The 11,684-nt window shown below is 39.4% G+C and overlaps 1 protein-coding gene across 1 annotated transcript; it reads left to right on the forward strand.

The window, feature by feature from the left end:
• The first annotated feature begins 465 nt into the window (after positions 1 to 465).
• Positions 466 to 11,389, forward strand: LOC137278975 (uncharacterized). Its single transcript, XM_067811468.1, has 5 exons — positions 466 to 649; positions 3,533 to 3,625; positions 3,857 to 3,949; positions 4,613 to 4,719; positions 11,351 to 11,389. The coding sequence occupies exons 1-5, from the start codon at positions 466 to 468 to the stop codon at positions 11,387 to 11,389; spliced, it is 516 nt and encodes a 171-aa protein (XP_067667569.1).
• The last annotated feature ends 295 nt before the right edge of the window (positions 11,390 to 11,684 follow it).

The following is an 11,684-nucleotide window of genomic DNA, read 5'->3' on the forward strand; positions in this document are numbered from 1 at the left end:
GTGCGGGTTCGAATCCCGGATGGAACTCAACCAAAAAAATACTAGAATTTGTACTTTACTGAGAAAGTGAAATCCCATATATGACATAGGTTGCGACTGAATGTTGGTTTAATACACATACTCACATTTACACAGTTCCTTCTCTTGGTGAATATTTCCCTCAGTGTATTTCTATATTCAGGTGGTATTTCTTCACAAGGTCTTCAAAAAACCACCTCAAATCATGATCTTCTTGGATTGCATGATCACGAGGCGATGATATTTTATGTACGAGGCTGAGACACAGCTGGAGTATTGTTCAATAATAAAAAACATTTGGAATAAATTATGCAAATTATGTTTTCTTGTTTTTTGTTTACCCTTTAACATGATCATGGCACATGGAAGATATCGCTATGTATTGGTGTAATTCAGCTGTTGCCTTTAGGTCATAACTAGTTATTATGTTCAGAGAATAAAGATAATATGCAGCAGAGAGGGTTGGGTGATCCTGGCACATTCAGGCTAATAAGGCTCGTCATCAGCTCAGGGTCCTTGCCCTCTCCTGCAGCCCAGTCAGCGAATGGGACTTCGAACCCACCAAGAAAGTTCCAGAGAATACGTAGAGTCCCCAACACGTACACAGAGTCTCAGAAGTGCTGTGATCCAGGTGGAAAACCCGGAAACTCTCCTCAACTGCGCCGAGATCGGGAGGTACCAAACCTAGGACACCGAGAACAATGGGGAGCCTGACAACGGTGTACTTGGGATGCAAGCGAGACATTTCAAAGGCGAGGTCCGCATATTTAGCATGCTTTCCCTGAATCTTGTCAATCAAAAGGGACGGAAGTTATTAATAGTGTATTAGTCGCTATCATGGTATCAGATTCTGAATTGTGAACATATGTCACCGAGGAACTTTGCTTCAGACCAACAGAAGCTAAGATGTTCAAGGACAATTAAGATGCACTGACAATGACATATCATTTAATACGGGTCTATGTAGGACACTTCCGCAATAATTAACTAAACTGTGCGTTGTCCTGCCAAGCAAAGTGATGTATACCCGCAGATCTGTGTAGTCAGAACAACGTTAGACCGGCATTTCAGTAGGTCCAGTCTATCCTTTACATCACTGATTGAATTACCTTTGATAAATAGCGCTAGAATTGCAGTTAGCTGAGCCATCCCCTGTCCGTTGTCATCAAGTACGAGTTAAACTGATTGGGATTTTTTTTCTGAAAACGATAATTACTGTGTAACTTTTCACAATGAAAAGGCCCATTTGGTAAACTCGGAAACAATAAAACGCCGATACAGACTGACGAAATGAACAATCTAGACGTGCTAGGGGTCACATACAGCATTATTTCGACATTTTCATGTCCGAGTCTTCGACGGACCTGGATAGGGGTACTATCATTACTCCTTTGAAAATCATGACCTGCCCACGAATATGATGCAGTCATTTCATTTGTTCTTGAAGTATTCACTTATTATGTTGCATGTTCTGAACACCCTTAGCGAACACCTGGTGTCGTCATCATTTGATGGGCATTCACAAGCACACACTTAGGATGCAGTTCGAAATTATGCTGTTGTCAGTGGAGAAGCACCTATGTCCGCGTTTCATATTGTGTACTAGCAGCTAATAATCCTATAATAACTGCACAATCGGTGATGTCAGCAAATAAGTTGGCACAATTCGCTTGGTTCTATCATCATCGATGGCTTTGTTTTGTGTTTATACACCCGTTAAGATCTTCATCTACCCATGCAGGTGGTAAGAGACTATAACAGATTCAGGTGGACAGTCTCGCTGTTTTGCTTGGCACATGCGTAGATCGATGCTCATACTCTCGATCATTGGCATATGGAGTTCAGACTCTACATAAAGTTGGGACAGTGCTGAGACATTAAACAAACATAAAAACAAACACAACTTTTCATATTAGAACTGACAATGAAAAAATATTCTGTCTGGAACAAAACGTCGAGGCTCTTGAACACTCTGCCCCTCCCTCCCTCCATCCCCATCCTCTCTCTTCCCCATCATGACCCAGTCGAGTCCTCACGTGCATTCATAACACTTTTGTTGTGAATCAGTTCCGCTTCGACCTATCTTTACATTACGTTCGTGTAGATGTGTTGGTAAATCTGATTAGAGGAGCAATATAGACGGGTACTTATCATTTTTAAGTCCGATGGGAAATGTCCACTACATTAGAATAATCCAGTTATCGAATCATGTGGTATGGCCGCAACATATTCTGATATACTTTTATCTACACTGTTGCACTTTCAAAGGAATAATTGATTACATTGGCAGACTAATGAGACAAGCTATATTGTGAGGTTTGGCTTTCTAACAATCCCCAGCTCGCTGTAGGTGATCACGTGACACGGATGCCATGCTGGAAAATATAACGTTATGGGAACATGGCATCATTATTCTTTGCGTTTACACCACAAGAAGTCTTGAATTCATCCACGTGACGTTGGTGTCTGCTGTACTAACGTATTGCCAGTCACCAGGACCTGCGTATATGGATTTTATGGTTGCGGATTTTAATGACTTGAGGCACCGTTGCTATAGCAATGGTATGCCATAGTCTGAGGATGAGAAATACGTAGTCTTGTTCTGTGATGTGCTCCAAAGAAATCTTGACAGGAATCTCAAAGCAAATAACTTTTTGCTGGTAGCATGGCGTCATAATGAATTTTCTAAATGTAGATAGAACTGACCATTGTATATACGAGTGTAATTGTATATGTAAATGTCATTAATTTGCAACATGATCAGTGCCAAGTGCGCCAATGACGAACCAAGAGGCCCTGTTACAGGAACGTTACATGAAACATAAGACATTTCGATGCGTAACCCCCGGGAGAATTTCAAGTTTGGGGGAGGAGGGTATGAAACTAAACAGTGCCTAGTACAGTTGTACTACGTTTGCATATATGCGTAGTGTTTGTTCAGTAATATGTGCTCATTTGGTAGTGTATTTTCTGGAAATAGTTTATTCTCAGTACAAAGTGTATGTTCAGCAAATATTGCATGTGCAGTAAGCAGCGTAATCCCAGTATTGAGAGTAAATAGTGTACATGATGTGCCCTTTAACAGATAGCAAATATCACTTGGATGTGAGCTCACAGTAAATAGCAAACACCTCAGCCGGTAATGTCACCTCAGTAAATAACATAACCTCAGCCAGTAATGTCACTTCAGTAAGTAAAGTCACCTCAGTAAATAACATAACCTCAGCCAGTAATGTCACTTCAGTAAGTAAAGTCACCTCAGTAAATAGCATAACCTCAGCCAGTAATGTCACTTCAGTAAGTAAAGTCACCTCAGTAAATAGCATAACCTCAGCCAGTAATGTCACTTCAGTAAGTAAAGTCACCTCAGTAAATAACATAACCTCAGCCAGTAATGTCATTTCAGTAAGTAGAGTCACCTCAGTAAATAGCATAACCTCAGCCAGTAATGTCACTTCAGTAAGTAGAGTCACCTCAGTAAATAGCATAACCTCAGCCAGTAATGTCACTTCAGTAAGTAGAGTCACCTCAGTAAATAGCATAACCTCAGCCAGTAATGTCACTTCAGTAAGTAAAGTCACCTCAGTAAATAACATAACCTCAGCCAGTAATGTCATTTCAGTAAGTAGAGTCACCTCAGTAAATAGCATAACCTCAGCCAGTAATGTCATTTCAGTAAGTAAAGTCACCTCAGTAAATAGCATAACCTCAGCCAGTAATGTCATTTCAGTAAGTAGAGTCACCTCAGTAAATAGCATAACCTCAGCCAGTAATGTCACCTCAGTATGTAGAGTCACCTCAGTAAATAGCATAACCTCAGCCAGTAATGTCACTTCAGTAAGTAGAGTCACCTCTGTAAATAGCATAACCTCAGCCAGTAATGTCACCTCAGTAAGTAGAGTCACCTCAGTAAATAACATAACCTCAGCCAGTAATGTCACTTCAGTATGTAGAGTCACCTCAGTAAATAACATAACCTCAGCCAGTAATGTCACTTCAGTAAGTAGAGTCACCTCAGTAAATAGCATAACCTCAGCCAGTAATGTCACTTCAGTATGTGGAGTCACCTCAGTAAATAACATAACCTCAGCCAGTAATGTCATTTCAGTAAGTAGAGTCACCTCAGTAAATAACATAACCTCAGCCAGTAATGTCACTTCAGTAAGTAGAGTCACCTCAGTAAATAGCATAACCTCAGCCAGTAATGTCACTTCAGTATGTGGAGTCACCTCAGTAAATAGCATAACCTCAGCCAGTAATGTCACCTCAGTATGTAGAGTCACCTCAGTAAATAACATAACCTCAGCCAGTAATGTCACCTCAGTATGTAGAGTCACCTCAGTAAATAACATAACCTCAGCCAGTAATGTCATTTCAGTAAGTAGAGTCACCTCAGTAAATAACATAACCTCAGCCAGTAATGTCACTTCAGTAAGTAGAGTCACCTCAGTAAATAGCATAACCTCAGCCAGTAATGTCACCTCAGTATGTGGAGTCACCTCAGTAAATAGCATAACCTCAGCCAGTAATGTCACCTCAGTATGTAGAGTCACCTCAGTAAATAACATAACCTCAGCCAGTAATGTCACCTCAGTATGTAGAGTCACCTCAGTAAATAACATAACCTCAGCCAGTAATGTCACCTCAGTAAGTAGAGTCACCTCAGTAAATAACATAACCTCAGCCAGTAATGTCACCTCAGTAAGTAGAGTCACCTCAGTAAATAGCATAACCTCAGTCAATAATGTCACCTCAGTATGTAGAGTAAACCAAGTAAGTGACAAAACCACAGAAAGTAGCGTAACCTCAGGAAGTAATGTCACTTCAGAAAGTAATGTAACCTCAAACACTGTAACTTGAGCATGTATTGTCACCTCAGTAAATGGTGTAACCTCACAAAGAAATCTAATCTTGATAAGCAGTGTAATCTCAGCATGTATTGTCACCTCAGTAAATAGTGTAACCTCAGTAAGTAATGTAATTTCAGTAAGCAGTGTAACCTCAGCAAGAGGTGCCACCTCAGTAAATATTGTAACCTCAGTAAGTAATGTCACCTCAGTAAGTAATCTAACCTTGGCAAGTAGTGTAATCTCAGCATGTATTGTCACCTAAGTAAATAATGTAACCTAAGTAAGTAGTTTAACCTCAGTAAATAGTGTAATCTCAGTAAGTAATATCACCTCAGTACATAATGTAACCTCAGGAAATAGTTTAACGTCAGCAAGTAATGTCACGTCATGTAATAGTGTTACCTCAGTAAGTAAAGTCACCTCAGTAAACAGTGCAACCCCAGTAAGTAATGTCACTTCAGGAAACAGTATACACTCAGTATGTAATGTCACTTTAAGTAATAATGTAACCTCAGTAAGCAATGAAACCTCGGTAAGTAATGTCAACTCATTATGTAGTTTCGTAACCTCGTTAAGTAATAGAACCGCCGTCAGCAGTGCAACCACGGTAAGTGGTGTAACCTGTGTAACCTCAGTACGTAATATGACAACAGAAAGAAGTGTATTTCACGGAGTAGTATGGCCCCATTAAGCAGTGTAACCCCTTTGGGTAGTCTAATCTCATTTGTTTAATATCAGGATACAGTATAACCTTAGAAAGTTATATAACCTCAGCAAGTAATGTAACCATAGTAACTAACTTACCCTCAATATTTAGTGAAACCATGGTAACTAACTTACCCTCAATATTTAGTGTAACCATAGTAAGTGGTAAATGCTAAGTAAGTTGTGCGTGCAGGATGACAGGAAATCTGCACTGAACTCAGAGGCCATTGTACGATTCTGACAATTTCATACGTGCATGGTTATGAACCATATTCGCTGTCCAATACAAGTAATACCAAGGTTCTAAAGAAACTGTGAACCTATAATTCCCTGCTGGGGACACTTGTTACACACTCATACAATGACAATATTTTGCCTGAAATATTTATTTTGCCTGAAAGGAACATGTGGTACTAGTCACAATTTTCAATTGTCCTCCCCATTTTGAAAACGCTAGTGGCAATGTCGTTACCTTTAAAGAATCCCTTATGCGCAAGACTGAAGTGAAACACTTTGCAATCTTCGAAGAAAGAAAACGATCGATTGCACCACAGAGGTTGGGAAATGTACACACCTCAGCTGCAGGAATATTGCCCTACAAAAAAGGAAAAGTTGGTTTTCTTGAAAGTTCACGTCATCTAAATTGTTGATAGTATTTTTGTAAAGCTAAATCTTTACGTATATATCTTAATCTTAGACAGTTGTGGTGGTTTCATTGCTCTCTGCTCTTTCTAGAGGAGTGAATGAGTGAGTTTAGTTTTACGCCACATTCAGCAATATGTCAGCTGTATGGCGTCAGTGTGTAAATAATTCACATTGGAACTGAAAATCCAATGGTCAGTCTTGTCAGCGAGTCACCTCTCACGACAAGGATGGATTACTGAAGATGAACCCTGTCCCGGATCTTCATAGGTGGTATTTGGATCCACTATCCACTGACAAATAGACACCGACACATAACAAGATCTCATTATGTACACACTTGTCCAGAATCTATAACAGATTCTCTGAACCCAAAGGGGATTTACTTCCCATGAAAATACACACACGTATAAACGTGTGTGTGTGTGTGTGTGCCTGTGTGTGTTCCTGTGTGTGTGTCTCTGTGTGTGTGTGTGTGTGTGTTTGTGTGTGTGTTTGTGTGTGTGTGTGTAAACTACCCAAGACATTGTCAGACGATAACGTTTTGTTACCGGATTCTAGCAGGTCTAAGTAGGCAACCATGTGGCTCAAAGTACAGACGACTCTGTAAACACGTACAAATCATCCTAAATGGATTTCCACACCTCGATCTGTTGGGTACATAAACATGAGACGATAATGTACAAATTCCGGTAGTAACGTCGGCATGTAACGAATTCAGATACCGTGAAACAAATTTTACATAAAAGGTAGAATTGTGTATTTCGCAGTTCTTACATGCATACATTATCTGCAAAATATACACAGAACTGATGACACATGTCATGGATTTATCATGTTCTCAAGTTCCTAATATGGTGGTCCCCACAACCATCTTGTCTCACCATTCGTTCCATGCGATTCAGATTCGCAGCTAACCTAAATTCAGAAAATGGAAAACAGTGACGCGTCCTCCGAGATACGCGGGGTGAGGCACCCCTAAAGTTACGGTTTATCTTGTAGTCGTCCTGTACCTTCATTCAAGCGAAGTAGGTAACAGGAAAAAAAGCTGTAGATACGATTCAAAATATGGTAATGATCTTACACAGCATATTACAAGCGTGTATTATTTGTAAAAGTCTACTGACCTACTTTCGTCATTGCATTGAAGTATGGGGGACATGCATTAATTCTAAATTACGTGCGTGAGGAAGGTACAACCTACAAAGATTAAATCGCATAAAATACAGCAAGGTTTATGGCTTGTTCGAAGCTAACAAAATCCCCAGTATTAGGAATGTACTGCAATATATTTATGTACAGAGTTGCTCCTGATAGTCATTTACTTTTGAATCAATTTCACCTTCAGGCTGTATGTTTAATCTTGTTACGCAGTATTGTGTTACTTTAATGGTGTATCTAACGCACGCGTATCTGGATATTCGTTTCAAATTATGAAACTAGGTAGCTGGCGGGTATCTATTTGAAACAAATATCAAGATATTTATATGTACGTTATCCTTAATTGCTAGAAACATCGTTGTCTACCAGGTCTGGGGCGACGATTCCAAGAGAAAATGGTCCCTACACTTTAATACAAATTTAGTTTAATCAGTTGTACAATGTGTTGATTGTCTGTCATCATCAATGCGCCGGCATCCACCTTTGCCTTATGTAGACGCCTTATGTAGACCTTTGCCTTATGTAGACGCCTTATGTAGACCTTTGCCTTATGTAGACGCAAGTGTTTCCAAATGACATGGGATGCCAATTGCAGCGAAAAAGAATGTTTAAATATTTGTCTGAGTTGTCTACCGGCGCAATTTACAGTTAGTCGAACGTTCAACGGTATTATTACAATTGTCAACAGAAATGTTTCAAAATTCATGCTTTATTCAAACATTTATAATCCCAAAATACCACCGACACTGACAGCGCTCCGTGAAGAAAATATTGCAGCACATCACTAACCGATGGATATCCAAGTTCAAACCGTACGAAACCAAACAAAACATATCTGTCTGGTACCGAACTAATAGCAGCATGAGCTTCCCCCACATTGCCAACATGTACTCTGAGAAAATACCTCCTGATTTTTGCCACACCTCTGATAGCAGTGGCTAAAATGTGACAAAAACCAACGACACTTGAGTAATGAGCGGCAATGGAAACGAGACATGTGATCATGAACAGGCCGCATTAACTGTGCATGGGCTATGCTTTTTCTCAAAGGTCTATGGAAAGTACGATTTTTCCCCAATAGCTACTGTGTCACAAACAGTTTGTTTGTCACTTATTTTCTTAAATCAACTTCTTTCGGGGTAAAATGTGAAGGGTATTAAATAGCCTTTCTTGAAAATGTACACACGATCGTTGTCAGCATATTCTTGTCTCGTACCGCACAATTTGATTACCTGTGAGTAGGGGTATTTAGAATCCCGTTATTCTCAATAGTTTCAGGGAGTCGACATTAAGAGACTATGAATTATGTAAGGACACAACTTCAAGGGTTACTCTTCAGCATAAATGTCACAACGGTGGTATGAATTATTTTTAAATGCAGAAATGCCGGCGGTTTGGCCCTTGGGAAGTGGAGCTATGTTTTATATTAAACTCCCTCGTTCCTTTTGTGAATTGAGTTATTTAAGTAATGACTAGAAGATGATTGTTCTGACAGAATGAATATTATATGTCGAGACAGTGACAAGCAAGTGATCACGCTCAAGTGATCTCAGCTGTTGTTTTGATGCGCGGTTGCAATGAAAAACAGACATTCGCCAACGCCAGGTCACAAGTGGATTCTCTGCTGAATGTCCTTTTTTCAGGTATTCACGTATACACAGCCTCTTGTAAAAGGAATATACGTTTAATGAAGACGATACTCAGCATCCACTTCTAACACCATCACCTGCTTCAGTTCCAGTTTCAGCTTTTAGCAATGCCCTTCGGGTGTATATACAACAATTAAAACTTGTTTCCATATTTCTATCCGCGTTTGCCAAAGTATCTCGAAAAAGGGAAATATTGAGAATAGCTCTCCGGAAAATGAAACGAAACCAAAATATCTTATTGCTGAAAATTCTTCAAAGCCTGTAAACATATCCAAGTAAATGACCTCGTGTTTTCTATCAGAACGTTAATGATGTTAAACTGATATGAGGTTTAAGGTTCCAAACATGTCTTCGTGTTTTATCGTTATAAGGTGATACTTTGAATGTGTATGTTTTAAGAATTATTATGTTAAGAGTAGACCTAGTGTTCGGTACAGCTTTGTTTGCCATCAGGAAACGTTGGATTATCTTTGTCATCAAGAAATGTTGGAGTAGCTTTGTCATCAAGAAATGTTGGAGTAGCTGGATTAGCTTTGTTTGTCATCAAGAAATGTCTGAATAGTTTTGTTTGTCATCAAGAAATGTTGGATTAGCTTTGTTTGTCATCAAGAAATGTCGAATTAATATTACACGTTCCTTGTAGACGAATTTTGTTACGGTTTCTTTGTTATTTACCTGGACTGCATGTCTTTATCAAATGATTGGCGACGGTTGGTATGCACAGGGTACTAAATGCGATGACAAGATCATATGACTATTGAGCTTTAGTTGCCTGATACAGAATCCGGAAAATAATATGCAGTGACAGGAGTTACCATTTGGTAATTAGGTAATTTGAATATTAGCCACACTTAAAATACTTTTATTATAATGTTATAGATTAAAACAAATATACGTAGCAAAGAGGTGTTAAGGGTCATTGCATGTGCACGTGGTACACAGCCCAGATAGCGACTGGAGTGTGTACTATGAGCATAAATTTCGTAAGCACGGCTCTTCTTGAATCTTGTCAACCACATTACTATCCAAGGGAGCAGAAAATGTAATGATATATATCATTTCATTGAATTTATCGAAAACGACAAGGTCAGGTTTGTCGATCTGGAAACGTCTGAGGCGTCTGAAGAATTATCATTTCAAAGACTTCCTTTACATGTTATGGGTCGTACCATGGATGGACCTCTGAGACCACCATAAGCGTGGCGAACACGATAACACCATTGCACAAAACTATCATGTTCTTTGAGAACCCCAAACAAGATATACAGTCTCGTTAAATTCATTGCATATTGCACGTGTTATATTTACAACTGGATGAAAGATCGACTGGGAAAAGACAGGTTTTTAAAAGCAAACAGGTTGCTTTAGCCAACCTCATCTGGGTAAACTGTGAGTGGGTGAGTATAATTTTACGCCACAATGTTCCTGCACAATCAAGTGGTCAACATCGTGAGGATCGATGTACGCTATTGACATGAAACGGGTCAACCACGTCAGCGACCACCCGATCCCGTTAATCGTCTCTTACAAGCATGGGTTTGCACATAAATTCGCACTACTGGCTATTTCGAAAGTTGCATCATTTTCAGTAAAAACGGTAGGGATAAGGTCTCCTCTAATGTAGACTGAAAAAAAAACATTTGCACATTTTTTATTTGGTTAAACCTAGATCATCATCAAATGTGACGCCTATGCAGCGATTGTGTTGTGTGTCACAGTTCCTACACCAACACAAAAATTTACTTAAAATGTTCCAAAGTATTGTTAAGCCTCCGAAAGCCCTTTTTATCTCACGTAACCGTATACGGTCAAAGAGCTCTTAAGGTTGTTCGATATATAGACTGAAAAAAAAACCATTTGCATATTTTTTATTTGGTTAAACCTAGATCATCATCAAATGTGACGCCAATGCAGCGATTGTGTTGTGTGTCACAGTTCCTACACCAACACAAAAATTTACTTAAAATGTTCCAAAGTATTGTTAAGCTTCCGAAAGCCCTTTTTATCTCACGTAACCGTATACGGTCAAAGAGCTGTTAAGGTTGTTCGATATATAATTAATGTATGCCGCATGCTCTAGTTACGCCAACTGGTAAATGTTCAGAAGGCAGAAACCATCGCGAGATTACTTCATTATCGTAAATCGATCCGAAAGGGCAGGATTTAGAACAACTTTTACAAACAAAAATATACGACTGCCACGGGACCGAACATACGGACAGTTAGTTGCTGTGTCTTGACAAGCTTTGTGCTAGCCAAAAACCTAAAAGAGACCTTGAGCGGTATGGCCGTTGTGTTGCCACTTAATATACTCTGTGTCCATAGAGTGATGGCAGTGAAAAGGAAGTCTACAAGTCTTTGTAACATTGAGGTGATTTCCCCAACGTCAATGGCCACTACTCATTTGCATCCATTAGTCTGGGTGAGATGGTAATTTGCTAAATCTCGTCCCTTAACAAACTGACACCGAACCTTTCTTCAGAGATTCACCCAACATTTCAACAGACGCCAAACAGTGAAAATCTTTAGACTTAATTTCTCAAGAGATCTGCTTTGTCGAATGTGGTGATTAACCCTAAATGTTTTAATTGCAGACGAAATAGATTTGGACATTTGCCTTGGACAAGTAAACATTATCCAGCGGTTTATCGATGGCCTT

This window comes from Haliotis asinina, chromosome 3 (genome assembly GCF_037392515.1).
Source record: "Haliotis asinina isolate JCU_RB_2024 chromosome 3, JCU_Hal_asi_v2, whole genome shotgun sequence".
NCBI lineage: Eukaryota > Metazoa > Mollusca > Gastropoda > Lepetellida > Haliotidae > Haliotis > Haliotis asinina.

What these genes read in the sequence shown, in the direction of transcription:
- LOC137278975 (XM_067811468.1), top strand. Translation starts at nt 466, where the DNA reads ATGCAGCAGAGAGGGTTGGGTGATCCTGGCACATTCAGGCTAATAAGG. An exon ending in TCAGAAGTGCTGTGATCCAG is followed by an intron (nt 650 to 3,532) that starts GTGGAAAACCCG and finishes ATGTCACTTCAG; the next exon opens with TAAGTAGAGTCACCTCAGTA. An exon ending in AAATAACATAACCTCAGCCA is followed by an intron (nt 3,626 to 3,856) that starts GTAATGTCATTT and finishes ATGTCACTTCAG; the next exon opens with TAAGTAGAGTCACCTCTGTA.